This window comes from Tyto alba, unplaced genomic scaffold (genome assembly GCF_018691265.1).
Source record: "Tyto alba isolate M040663 unplaced genomic scaffold, T.alba_DEE_v4.0 Super-Scaffold_18, whole genome shotgun sequence".
Classification (NCBI taxonomy): domain Eukaryota; kingdom Metazoa; phylum Chordata; class Aves; order Strigiformes; family Tytonidae; genus Tyto; species Tyto alba.
In genome coordinates this window covers 11,758,879-11,772,901 of record NW_024881280.1, presented here as the reverse complement: position 1 = coordinate 11,772,901, position 14,023 = coordinate 11,758,879, and the positions used below count along the sequence as shown (strand labels likewise).

At 50.1% G+C, this 14,023-nt stretch overlaps 1 protein-coding gene across 2 annotated transcripts in view; it reads left to right on the top strand.

Annotated features, from left to right (window-relative positions):
- The first annotated feature begins 9,515 nt into the window (after positions 1 to 9,515).
- GALNT16 (polypeptide N-acetylgalactosaminyltransferase 16) overlaps positions 9,516 to 14,023 on the top strand; it is an 82,439-nt gene continuing 77,931 nt past the window's right edge. The window contains exon 1 of one of the 2 annotated variants that reach the window (XM_032984673.2): positions 9,516 to 9,635. In XM_032984673.2, the coding sequence (XP_032840564.2) occupies positions 9,531 to 9,635 (105 nt within the window). In that variant the 5' untranslated portion in view covers positions 9,516 to 9,530. Of the gene's footprint in view, positions 9,636 to 13,071; positions 13,363 to 14,023 lie in introns of those variants that run through there. The other variant, XM_042791088.1, reaches the window with a different exon arrangement.

The window sequence follows — 14,023 nt, the reverse complement described above, 5'->3', positions numbered from 1 at the left end:
TTCCTTTGCTGTTGATTACACTCTCACATTGCTTATTCTTAGGTCTTTTTTTTTGATCCAGGCACTATGAAGAACCTGAAGGAGGAGAAGGCAGGAGGAGGGAGATGGAAAGAAGTAGAGCATTTGCTTCTCCTGACCATTAAAGATTGGGATTTTTTCTTTCCTGAGTGTGGTGATTGTCCTCTGTCCTGTTCTGCAAATCTCCACCCTTCTCCATCTGTTTCTTTTTAATTCAGTCCACCTTCCCTTGCTGTGTTTCATTCCCTCCTCACAGCTCTCCTGCCTCTGGCTCACAGACAACCTGCTGAAGAAAACCCGTGTGTTTCTGACAGCGTCTCACCTCTGCTCTGCAGCGGGGATGCACAAGGTGGATTTGTCCCCCAGCCATCATATCATTTTGCACCTCATCACTGTGTGTGCTGGTTGTGGATCGGCGAGGGCCACCTCCAAGTTCAGTTAAGGCTGAAAGGTGAGATCATGGCCACACCAGTCTGTACCCATTTCAGTCACGGCGCAGCTGTTCAGCTGGTTTCATCTGATGCTTTCAAATCAATTTAAGACATAGCTCAAAGCAAGAGGCTTGAACTCACTGAGATTATCTCTTAAGCTGCTGTGGGGCAAATGGCATTCAGGCCAGGCCTGGAGGAACCCAGCCTGTCGCACAGACGCTGACATGTCCGTGCTGGAGCAGGTCACCGGCCGCCTGTAAGGGGTGTCGGGGAGCTGCCACCAGCCCGCCCGCGCTGCCCCTCCAGCTCCGGTTTTCCACTCGGTGGGATGTTTACAGTGATGTGTCCTCAGAGACAGGGCAGCTAAAGCCAGGGCAATTCTTGGTGCACCATGCAGGGTCCATCTCCTGAAGCACCACCGGAACAGACAAAAAACCATTTGGGGATGCTCCTGGCAGAGAAATCTGGCTGGGAGCTGGTGAGAAGGGACCCTGGCGCAGGCCAGGCCGAGAGCTGCTGCCCCGGTCCTTCAGAGTGATGCTCTGCTCCGTGCTGGGGGCTCACCCTGCCCCACCCTGGGGACGTGGGCTTCCCCCACCCGAGGGGAGAGCACCCGGTGATGGTGACGGAGCCCCCGGGGCTGCTCGCAGGGGCCCGCCCGTGTTAATGAGGGAGCTTTCATCTGTGTGTGGCCAGCAGCACCCTTTCAGATAAATCCTTTTTATTTATTTATGTGTCATTAAAGGGAACGTTTGCCTATTTGGGGGTTGATGTCTCTCAGTGAAAAGAGAGACTGAGGAGACAGAGGCTGGCCAGGGACGAATCCCAAATTTTCAATCTGGCTCTTGCATGTTGTATTGCAGTAATGCACAGTCCTTCTCCAATTTGTCATTGTGCACGCATTTTCCACCCCTTTGGATATTTAAAGAGCCAGGCCCGAGAGGGTTCACAATAAACTTGTGTGTGGGGTGTGATGAGTGGACTAAAATATAGGGATATGTCTGCCTATGGATGAAAAGTGTAACCCTATTTGGGTACAGCTGACTGAGATTCTCCTTTCCAGAGAGTTAAAGTCCATGGGAAAGGTGCAGGTACGGTCCCAAACCAGAGGGACTCACAGGTGCCGACACCTCAGGTCTGACCATCTCTCCACATCCCTCAGGTGGAGGAAAGCTTCGTCTCTTTGAAATCTCAGTTCTACCTTCACATCTGACTCTGAGTGAAACCATACCCTCTTCAGTCCCAAATCCAAACCCCGCAATGCCCTATTAAGTTTATACCTGGCAGGCCCAGCTTTAGTGTACTAGCTCCTCTGCAAGAAAAAGAAGAGCTGGCAAAGGAGGGGGAGAGCAGCTGGTTTTCTGATTTACAGATGCTTTTGTTGTAAAGCACCTCAAAAATGACAATTTACAAGGGTAGTTTATGAGAAACAGAACGAGCCTCCTTTCCCATCCACTGGAAATGTCCATGTTTCATTTTTGCTCCATCTCTTCCCATTTTTCCTTTTTGACAAAATTTACTGCTTATATGCTGTAAGAATAAGAAGTGGGTTTTTCCTTGCAAATACCAGGAGGCTTAATCTCAGGCCATTCCTTGAAAATAATTAGCTGCAGCATTCTCTGCCCCAGCTGAACAGTATGAAATGTGGCTCTTCTTGGCACCCTTGCTCAGAGCAGTCTAATGAAATTGGATCTTTGCTCTTGTACAACAAGCCCTCTTAAATCTGGATCTTGGTCTCACTGCAAACACTGAAAGAGAAAGAAATGCCCCGGGAGATGCTCTAAAGCTTGGATGTGGGAACTGAATTTTAAAGTTAGTCTTCAAAGTTGACTTTCATGAGGGTGACAAGAGTGGCCTCGGGTGGGCCAGAGCTTGGAGGGCACAGCCACCACCACTGAGGTCCGAGTAGCTGCCCATCTTTGGGCAGAGCAAATGCCAGGCGCAATGAGGCTGCATTTACAACAGCCTTCAGAGACAAATGAGGATGTGATATTTGGAGAGCAGAAGAAATAAAATCTATTTTAAAATCTATTTTATCCTGGATTATCCTGGGGAGGTTGCAGAAGTCCCTGAGAGCTGGAAACCTGTCAAAGCAAACCCATCCTTCAGAGCTTGGCAGGGACCAAAGGGCCCTAAGAGACACAGCTGTCCTCCCATCAAGCTCCTCCCTGCACCTGATGATAAAGGGAACCTGGTGCCTCCCTTGCTCTGTGCCTGCTGGGGGGGTGCTGGGTGGGGAAGGGCTGCCTCCTGTGTCTGGAGATCACAGGGGCTGCTCCTGCCCAGCCAGGGCAGGAATGTGACATGGGGGGAGCTCAGTGTGTGTTTGAGGCGCTGTGATGGTGGGGCTGGAGCTGGGACAGTGACTGCCTGGCTGAGCTGGATGCTTGGAGCAGGAAAAAGTCAGTCTATGGAGCAGGAAAGGCTGGTATCCTGCTGATGCAAGGTAACATAAATGTCTGCAGGCTGAGATTGCACACAGCTGTACAGGGGGCTTTAAAACTTGGGCTTACTGATATGGTTATTTTTTATCTATATAGATTTTTACTGTGCTAAAGTAACTTTTAAGTGTTCTTCAGTATGCAATTAAGGACTATGATTATAATTGTTGCAGAGAGCCTTTTTCATCCTCTGTGGGGAAAGGCATGTTGCAGCAGACACTTGTAGAGGAATTACATGCTCAGGTAGTTATATATTTGCTGGAGATGGTACATTTCTTTGATCTTGCTGTGACCTTCAAACAGAAATGGTCACGTTTGCAATGGCTCTTTGCTCCTGTGGGAGATATTTTCCTCGTCTTCAACCAGCATTAGAAAAAGTCGTAGTGTTCACTGTAAACTTGAGTTAGACTTGAAACTGAACTAAGGGTGTGAAATACATGTGTGCACGTGTACACGGATGCAACGATGTAGCACTGCATCTGGAAATGCTGCAGTGATGTGTTGAGCATCTTTGCAGACATGAAAGTGTTCAAATGAAAGCATTCTACTCACAGTGGTTTTAGCAGTTTCTCCCATTTCTCACTCCTTTTTCTGGCTGCTGTGCTCCCACAGTGACAGCTCTTCATTGCCAAGCCATGCAGTCAGGTACTGGAGGTAATTGCCAGCAAAAATGAGGGGTCATTTTTTAAACATTGGAATTTCTTTCTTAATAATTCCCATCCCCCCTCCTAAGTGAATGTGGTGGTAGTAATTTTGTTCAGCACTTCTAAAGCATTCACCTTTTGGTGGTGGTGGGAAATATTTGTCCTAAAATGTGACTATTTAAAGAATATGAGTCTGACCTTCCCTATTGCTATTACAATTGTAGTCTCTATTACATTTCTTTATTATACAGTGCTTGTTATAAAAATTGCTTCCCAATGATGAAGCACCTTCTCTTTCAAGGAGAGACAAAAAAATCTGGGACTCTTCCATTTGGGGAAGGGAAGCCTGACTGAGGGCAGAAATCATGGAGGTGGTGGATGGAGAAGTGCCATGCACCAAATCCCACTGCTCGGGGACCAGAGGGCACTGGTGACATGTGTAGAAGGTTCTTTTACAGTGCAGAAAAGATGAAATGTTGTTGTGCAACATGTAGTGAAGTGTTGGACCTTGCTGTTACATGAGGTGGTGGAAGCAGATGCTATCAAGAGGTTAAGAAGGTGATTACATACATATAGAGGCCCTATTGCCATAAACAGATCCTATAGGGAACAGCAGGACTGCATCCTGTACAAGAGGGGCAGGTATCCCAGGGGAATATGAGAGGCATGGACTGCAAGAAGGGGCCAGGTTTGAGCTCTCCCCAGACAGCATCTCTTACAAGTACTGCTGGAGAGAGACTGATAGGGAAAAGTGAACCTTTGGTTTCACTCAGTAAAATGTAGCTTATGTTCTTGTTAACTGTGTCCCAAATGCTACGTTTTTTTAGCAGTCCTTTGGAATATTTTGTAATAGATAGCTCCTGGTGTCAAGCGTGTTCATGGTGAGGCTGTCAGCTCAGGCACCAGCACTTGGGAGTTCTGGAGGAAAACTCTGTCCTCAGGTTTGTACCTCCAAATCTCCTTTTGTTCTGTGGGACCCGATCTGCAAATTGGGGAGCCCCATGTGCCTGCTACAGGACTTGGGGCAGGAAAGAGCCTGCAAGCTGGAGAAGCCAAACAGGGATGATGTGAACTCCGTTCCCTAAAGCAAATGCCCTCAAACCCTCATCACCTTCAGCCGGAGCCACGCGTTCCCAGCACCTGGCAGCGTCAGGCCTGCTGCCAAGGCGCAGAGATCCCAGCTGCCTTTGGGGAGGTGGTTCCACCCCCACCCTCATTGTACTTTTTGCGCTTCGTTAATTCTGCATTGCAATATGACTCAGAGCTGTCACTGCTGAGGGCTTCTCATCCAAAATGACCTACATGATCCCAGTGTAAGGGGTTCTCATGCTGGATGACTTTATAAAGTCATGAGAGGACAGCAGCTCTGTTTCTGCAAGAGCTCTGAAATAAGTTAGTGGCCCATTTGTGGAAGCTTAGCAATACCTGGATCATTGTTTGAAGTGATCGCGACGGAGAGGGAAGCTGCCAGGCTCAAACTGTGTACCACCTTCTCAAATAAGAAATGGTGTGGTATTGATGGAGTTGTCTGTGTGTTGTCCCATGGAGCGCCCCGGTGCCTTCCAGAATGACTTAACCACTTGTCAGCCTGTTGTAGGTCAGCAGTTTTTATTGGTTGAAGTTCCACTGGGACTACCATTTCAATAAATATTGTTGCCATCCTTTAAGTCCCCTTTGTCCACCTCCTTGGGAGTAAAGATTTTCCAATATAACACAGATGGAAGAGGTAGAAACTGATCAATCTTTAATATCGTGTTGATCTGTCTGGAGTTTGCTCCTGACATTACAGGGATTCCTGATGTCCTGTGGACACCAACCCCTTTCTTGGCTTTTTTAATACTCTCTGGCTGCCACTGAGAGATGGATCCTGATCCTGGCAGGCAGAGGTTACAGGATCAGGCTGGCTGTGGGGGCTCTACAGTGCCTCTGGAGTTGACTGATCCATGGATCCTATTTCTGGCCTCCCCTCAGCCTGGACTTTCTCACGCTTAGTTCCAGGGCTGAAATGTTTTGGAAAGCTTTCCATTAATTGTCTTGGCTATTTGGAGTGATAGAGCTTCGAAAATAAATATATTGCTGTGACTTTTAGGAATGTTAAGCATTTTTCATTGCACTCGACTCAAATGCAGTCTGCTGTGCGGGGTGCAAGCCCCTTTTATGGGGTGTGTGAGAAACTGGGTAGGAGATCTTTCACAGGTTATTTCCCAGATTGTTGTATTTTCACATGGAATTCCTCTGTATTGGAAGACAGGAGTTTAATCATTTTGCCAGATGAGCATTTCAAGCTGCTTCTGCTTTGCAGCCAAGAGGACTGTTATGAGCACTAACCTGGTACCTACACTGAGCTGTAAAAGCTTTGAATTTCTATGAGGATTAAATTGCAGTTCAGGTCACAGTCAGCGCTGTGATGGACTGCCAATAAAGGAGAGCAAATTGTCGTCAGATCATAATAAAAAGATTTTATTGTTAAATAATTCCAAGCACCAGAAAAAGTGCTCTGTGCCTTACCATAAAGGTGGGAAATAAATCCATGTCCTAGAAAAGATGCAGCAAGGAAGAGAGGCAAATGATTTGGGGTGAGAAAAGGAGATAAAAGTGCTAGTAGGGAGAGTGAAAATTTATATCAGCCTCATAAAGTGAATCAGGTTGATTATAAGTGGATCTTCTAGTTAATAAGTTGTATTAAGATGTAATTATTACTACTTAAATATTTATTCTGTTTCTACACTTTTAAAAGATTGCATGATGGGTGTGTGAATTTAGGGCATCTTTCAGTGCTGTTCACAGCTCTTGCTTGATTCTGCCATAACTCCACTCCTCACTAAAGCTGCATCTAGTCTTGCAGTGGCAGAGAGGTGGGTTACCTGGCTCAGAGAGGGTTAGTGGCCCTGTCTCCCGGGGGGAGAGGGGGGTCAGTCCCTTGAATCCCAAGTAACCATCTCCGAAGATTGCCCTGGTGCCTCCACACTGTCAAAGGAGATTCATCTTGCCACTGTTGGCCTTTCAGCAGATGTTTTTCTCATCATATTTGAAGAGCACAAGTGCAGTGTGGAACTGTTAATTACAGCTTAGTGGGAATTCTTCTCTATGCTCTCATTTTCATTAAGAACCATGCTCATGAAAAAAACGTTAAGGTTACAGTGACCTTAAATAGCACTTAAGACAACATTTAATTGTACAATTTAAAGCAACTGAAATCCGGGTTTCCAGTTAATTATATGCTTATTTGCCTTAACTTGGCCCTGAGTCATTCACCTCCCCACCTCTCTGTTTGCATGCTGGCCAAAAACAATGACCCAGAAGGTATTTCTGTCCTGGTCAGCATATATGCCGCCCTAGGCCACTTAGCTTCTGTTAAATGCAGAACTAATTCGCAACCATCCTCTGTACCTATTCTGATCAGGCATCAGGATAAATTAAGGATGGAGCCACTCCCAGGGGAATGATTTGTCTGTCTGACCTTTTTACGGTGCCTGCCCTGGTGGCCTTGGTGGTGAAGGGCTGGAGACTGCATGAATGTATCTAGCTCTAGGCAGGGCATGATCAAGACAAGCTGTTGGACTTCTGGTGCACCTTGTAGTATCTCAGTGGTGACTGAGACCAAGGATGTGGAGGGTGATATATGACCTGAAGCACGGCAAAATGGATTTTCAGAAGCCCACGTGCATACCCACGCCCTCTGACAAGCATGAGAAAGCTCCTTCAGACAAGGAGAGTATTTCAGGTAGTTGAGGAATTTGGCCAATATAGATGAGTAATGCAGATAACATTTTTCTTTTTCTTTTCAACAACCACATGGTGGAGCGTGATGGCACACACACTTTGCCATTTTGGCCTTACTGTATAGGTAAGCATGTCTCAGAGGTTTACAGAGCTATGATTTTGATCTGGATGAAGAGCACAGTGAGATGCTATGCTCAGACCATCAGAGGGGCCTTTCAACCATTATGGGGAAAGGATTCCAGCTCTTTTGGCCCACTGAAACAAACATTTCCTCTTCTCCCTCTTTTGCCTGGAGTTTTCCTGAATTGAAATCAGGGACCAGCTCCGATTCCTCTCCCTTCAGTAGGTAAATTGCATTCACCCACTCCTACCCACCTGTTCCTGACTTGGAAGCAGACCACTGACCCTGCTCAGGAAGAGACCAGAAGCTTCACAAGGGAGGGTGAGTGTCCAGCCCAGGGATGGGCCAGAGGAGGAGGAAGGAGCCATTTGGTGGCAGCAGGTTCAGATGAAACCCTTCTGAGATGTCTCACCTTCTCCCAGGCACCCTGCTCTGCCTGTGCAGAAGGAGCTCTCCAAGGAGTGGTCTCATGGGAAAACCCCCTGAACTGAGGCTGCTCTTCCCTTGCACAGCTTAGCTGGGAGCCATGACAGAGGCTTAGCTAAGAAAAGTATCAATCAGAGCTATCTCAGCTGTGTGTATGGATTGTCTCTGGAGTGAGAATTAAAAGAAGGAACTCCTGTGGCTGGAGGGCTATAGGGAGCTAAGCTGTGTTTGTGTCCTTGTCCCTTTTAGCTTCAAAACACACAACTTTCTGGATCTTCCATTCGTAGCACTTGCAGGGAGCATGCTGGAGCCCAGCTGGGTGCAAAGTACTTTCATGCAAGGTGGAGCTCAGCTCCCAGCTGGAGCTGCCTCTCCCTGAGCAAGTCCTCTCATCCCAGCAGCATAACATGCCACTCACATTTCTCTCTGGAGCATGACCTGCTCCAGCCCCTGAGCCCTAATGCTACTTTTCTTTAAATGTTCTTAGCTAAACTCTGGATGACGTTATTCAAACTGTTTCCAGAGTCTAGACAGACCTTATGTTCATGTTTCAGATGGCACTTCCATGCCTTGAGGCCACAAATACAGCAAACCTGGTTTCTCAGATCACAGTAGTGCTAGAAAAAACCTTTCTGCGTTCTCCAGCTGCTTCATAGTTGAAAGCTCAGCTACATTTTGTGTCAGATGACTACAGAAATAAGCACCGTATCTCACCATAACTATAAGCAGCCACACTTAATTTTTTTTTTTTTTTTTTTCCTGAAGATGAATCTGGACAATCCTTGTATTTTCTCCTGCAACAAAGTTCTTCTCAATTTTATCTTGGCAAGCTGGGACACCAGATCTCTTCTCCTAGATGTTGTTACCAAGGCTGTCAGCCAAAGACACAAAAATGGCTTCTCAAGAGCACTTTTTAGTATTGATGGTCCTAGGAGTTCTCTTTCCATTAGAGCTAATGCTGACTAGGGCTTTGGTGATTATAAATGAAATAAGGTTCTCAAACCCTACATAAATTTCCTCCATCCCTCCCTGTTCTGTATCTAGATTACTCACCAAATACTTAGTCTGTGCTGAAGAATCAGCCACCTAGATTGTCAGGGGACCCCTTATTATTACAGTGTACAAAGCCTGTCACAAAATAAGAAAAGACTTAACATCTCTAACAGGGAACAGCTATAGAGGAAACTGGAAAAAAAAAAAAAAAAAAAAAAAACAAACCAAAACAAACAAACCAACAAACCAGGTGTGGTGGTAAGACCCCATAATTTTGCTGTGAGGTTTGTATAATCTTGATTTGTTTATTATATCATATTTATTAGGGCCCTTATTGGATTATCTGATGCTTTTGCAAGGATCAGCAGTAAAATATCATCACTGTTAATATTCATTGTATGTCTATGTTGCAGGTTGTCTTGAGTAGAGATCTCCGTGCCAGCCTGCTTCTGGTACTCTTGTTATCTCTGATTTGGCTGGCTCTAATATCTGCATGCAACACTGCAGCTTACAGTATAGCTATATTTGAACAACTTATATTGTCAGAGATTCCTGTGGAAACGTAAGGATAGAAGCGTATTGTCTTTTAAAAGAAAGACTCAATTCTGGAGCAAAGCTCTGCGGTCAGAAGTGAAATCATTGCAAATTCTGGCTGCAGCACACGGGACCTTGGGTACCAATATCTTGGATTTCGGAGCTAGTCATTCTACAATGAGGTATTTGGGCCCTGAAGATGAAACTTCGCTGTGGAGACACTCTCAAAGCATGTGGAAGCCTGATGCTGCAGAAGTACATGCCTTTTCTGCTGGAGCTGTGCCGAAGTTCCTATCTCCTTCAGGTCAGCCAGCTCTAGTGCCCCTACCAGCACTCCCTAACCCTTTCCAGCTCAGACAGGTCCCGAAGCTTAGGCAGTTTAAATAATGGGGCTCTGTAAATCTGGCTTTTCTGTGCTGAATTGGGTACCTGTGGGCAAGCGTGAGCTGCTCTGCCAACAGCTCTGAGGGTGGGTAACTGTGTTTTTGCTGTGCCCTTCGCTGGGGTTGTGGGCCAGAGCAGAGGTTGGCTACCCCACGCTCTGGCTGCCTTCCTGCAGGAATAACCCCTGCGTTCTGGAGCTGATTCCTGGAGGGAGAGGGGAGTAAAAATTACTTTCCCCTAGGAGAAAGGCCCTTTGAACTTCATCTTGTCCTTCCTACGTCAGAGCTGACTTCTGTCTGGGGCTCTGCTTGAAGCTTGCCTACAGAGCTCTCTGCTTGTTTCTGATGCTTACCTACAGGCCATTCCTTGGAAGGGATTTGGGGTCTTCAAGTGAAAGGGTTAAATTATCTGGGTTGTGTTTTTCTTGTGATTATTGAATTAATTTAATGAAGGAAAGCAGTGACTCTGCACAGGGGAGTTCCTGTCACTCGTGTAGGTTGTCAGCAGGCCATGTTACCCAGGTAGTACAAGTAAGCTCAGTGTGTGGTTTTTTTTGTTTGTTTGTTTTTTTGGTTTTTTTTTTGTGTGTGTGGGTTTTTTTTGTTTTGTTTTGTTTTTTTTTTTTTTTCTGTGCTGTTTTCTGACCTGCTGGCAATGCTCTGGGAATAACAGGATGCGATGGGGGCAGAATAGCAAAGAGGTCTTGGCAGCGTGTTTTGCAGGCACGAGAAAGCGCTGCTGCGAACTTGGGAGCCTCTTCCCTGGGAGCACGAGCTCATTCATGACAGAGAGCTCCCACCTTTCGGGGTTTGTGTGTAAGGTGCTCCTGGCGACGAGGGCCGGCCAGGTGCAGGCAGCTGCCTGCCAAAATCTGCCCCGTACAGCTCCCTGCACGGAGGTTATGTGCCCGCACAGCCCAAGCTCCCTGCTGGCACATTCCCCTGGGCAGCTCCAAAACCCGGCAGGACCAGATTGCTCTGCTCCCTGGCTCGTCTGGCAGTGCTTTGCACCCCCTTAGCACAGGGGTCGGTAGCTGCTCCAGGCAGGAGGAGGCTTGGGGCCAGTCCTAAGAGTGTGAGCCTGTACTGTAGTTAGGGACAAAGCGCTGGGATTTATTAGCAGGTGGCAAATCTTAGACTGCACTTGCAAAACTGAAGCGGTGATGCTGTGAAAATAAGGGGTCCTCTGGCCCTTGTCCTGCACAGGTAATAAAGTGCGAGGTGTCTTTGCCCAGAAGGTGGTATCATCTGCTCTGGAAAGGGAGGAGTACTCAAAATGATGTCCATAGAGAATCTGGATCTGAAGAGTCAGAGAGCTGCGTTTCTTCTGAGCAGAAAAGAGGAGAAACTGGGCTGACCTTGCAGGGGACTTCTCAACTGTTAGAGGCTTGACTGAGGCTGAAATGATCGTGGGGTGGGGATCACCATCAGGATGGTTGAAAATGGTGGAATGTGGTGTGGGGAGGCAATGGTGAGAGCCTGGCAGGTTGTAGGGTGCGCTAGCAGGAAGGACAACAGAGGAGGAAAATGAATGGCTGTGGTGGAAGGGGGGAAGCAGCATGCTTGGAAAGGCAGAAGGCAGTCTGTTCGGTTCAAGCATTGGGGCAGAGGGTTTTCTCCTGTTTCACACACACTGTTCCATCACTGAGTGATTTGCTTTTCTGTAGTGAATCCTGGAGTAAGGTGAGAAAAGACTAAGGAATTCATCAGAGTCTGGTATGATCTACAACAGTGGTGAAAGAGGAGACAGTGTATGGGGCTGGCTCTGCTGTCACAGGGACATGAGCACATCTCCCTCCCATGTCTTTCCCCTTTCTAAATCCTGGATACAGCTCCTCCGCCTTTCTTCATGTCGCTCTGCAACCCAGGCAGCCGCTGGATCCACAGCCACATAGGATTGCAGCTGCCTTTTTTTTTTTTTTTTTTTATTGTAAGACTCTTTTAAGAGACTGAAAACAGTGGGAGCCCAGCTTTCACACGTTACTTGTACCACTGGGACAGACGTGGACTGGACAGCTTGGACTAATTATGTTTTTGGTGATCCCTTGGAGAACTTTGCTTTTGCCTTGAATGTCTGAAACTTCCCCTTGCTGCTGGCTGGGATCAGCCGGCCTGGGAAGCTGCAGGTGGTTGCTGGGTTGTTGGGAAAAGTACCTAGGAGGACATAAAATGCTTTGTAACACCATTCTGCATTGGGAGTGCAGTGTGCTTTGCAGGGAGGTTGGTGTGGAGCCATGCTGCGGCCCTGGGTGGTGATGGGTCTAGCAATAGCCTTGCCCAGAATGCTAGGGCAGTACATGGCTAGAAAATTAATTTTGTACTGTGCCGTGCTTCGGAAAACAAATGGTGTGCAGGTAGACCTGAAAGGGCAATTTAGCAGGGCAGGTTGTAATTACATTTAGAGAGATTTGGCTAGGAGGAGGGTAGGCAAAAAGTCATTTAGGAGCCCTGCTGCCATTTTCCATACTGTAATTCAAATCCTCTAACCCCCTCGTCAGGTGCCTTGGAGGGCACTCACATTCTCTAAGCACACATCTTCACCGGTGGAGTTTTCTTGGTGGTACCTCCTGCTCTCTCCCAAGCCCTTCTGCCCTAGTTGCACAGCAGCTGCCCCGTGCCCAAATGTCGCTCGGTTTCCCAAGCTGGTCTGTGGCCTAAGCTGCCGACGGGGCCGGGTTCACTGAGGTTTTTTTACCGCTGCAGCTTTGGCAGTGCCCTGTAACGAGCCCTCCCGCAGCGCCGGCCGGGCCGGGGTGCCAGGGTGTGATGGTGGCTGGGTGCTGGGGAGCTCCCGGGCCTCTGACCGACACAGCTCCGGGGGGGGGGGGGCTGCGCCCACCTCCGCGGGGCGGGTGCCTAAATCCCGCGTGCCGTGGGGTGCCACGCTGTCCTCGCTGGCCGCCTTGGCTCAGGGAGAAGAAGCAACCGTGTGTGTCGCAGGGCGGCCACCAAGGGTCGGGACCCGGGCTAGCGCTTGCAGGTGGGCGGGCTGCCGTGTCACCTCGTGGGGCTGAGCCCGTGTCACCCCACTCCCCGCCATGGCGGGTGTGTGTGAGAGTGAGTGTGTGTGTGTGTGTGGGGGGGGGGGGGGGGGGTGGGTACCACCCCCTCCCCGCTTCAGCTGGAGCGCCGGGCGCATCCTCAGCCGGCACCCACGCAGGCAGCCGGCCGGCTGCTGCCCCCGCCGGCCAGACCGGGTGGAGGAAGAGGAGGAGGCGTAGGCGTTGCGGAGCCCTCCGCCCCCCGTGGCGGAGCGGGGGCGTGGGGGGGGGGGGGGTGTGTGAGGCGTTAGGACCCGGCAGCGGCTGGGCGGTGCGGGGATCGGGGGGTTGGGGGTGCCGCTCCGCCGCCTCCTCCTCCTCCTCCCCCTCCTCCTCCTCCTCCTCCTCCTCCTCCTCCTCCTCCTCTCCGCTCCTTCCTCCCGTCGAGGCAGCGCTCCCAGGCTCCCCCGGGGCGCTCGGCATGAGGAGGCTCAGGGCCAATGCCATCGCCATCCTGACCGTCGCCTGGATCCTGGGCACTTTCTACTACTTATGGCAGGACAACAAGCCCCGCTCGGCGACCGGCGGTAGCGGCAGCGCCCGGGGCGGGCAGAGGGCGGCCGGCCGGCCGGAGCTCCGCCGGGACGAGCGGACCATCCCCCTCCCCGTGAGTGCGCCGCGGCCGCCGAGCATCCCGCCCTGCCGCGGCGGGGAAGGATGCCCGGGGCGGCGGGAGGAGGCAGCGGGGCCGAGGAGGGCTTCGCTTCGCCTTCGGGGTGCTTTGTATTTATTTTAGCATTCGCGCTTGTCGCCATGGCAGCCGTTACGGGCGGGGAGCGGGGTGGGCAAGCGTCGCGTGGGGAGGGGGGGGGGGGGGAAAGGGAGTGATGCCCGTGGGTAAAGTGTCGGCGAGTTGGCTGCGCCGGCTGGCCCGGGCTCTGCTGCTCCGGCTGAGAGCGGCTGCCCTCGGCTGAGGAAAAGGGTGGGTGAAACAGCTGGGAGGTTTCTGGTTCGCGTTCAAGAGGCGCACACACACACACACGCGCGCGCGTGTACCGTGTATATACGTGATCGCGGATTTTTCCCACCAGGACCAGCTAAGAGCCGTGACCTCTCACAAGCCCGTCCTCCGGCCGGCGGGGCTCTGGGCGTCGGGCCGGGGGATGCGAGCGGGCGGCACTTGCCGGTGGGGGGGGGGGGGGGAGGTGCGGCTGGTCCCGGCCTCTGCCTCGGCTCCCCCTGCTTTGCTGCCAAATGGGGGACCTGGGTGCAGCCCGCGGGTTTTGTCCGTTTTCAGCCAGAGCCAGCAGCTTGCGAGCTGGGCTAGG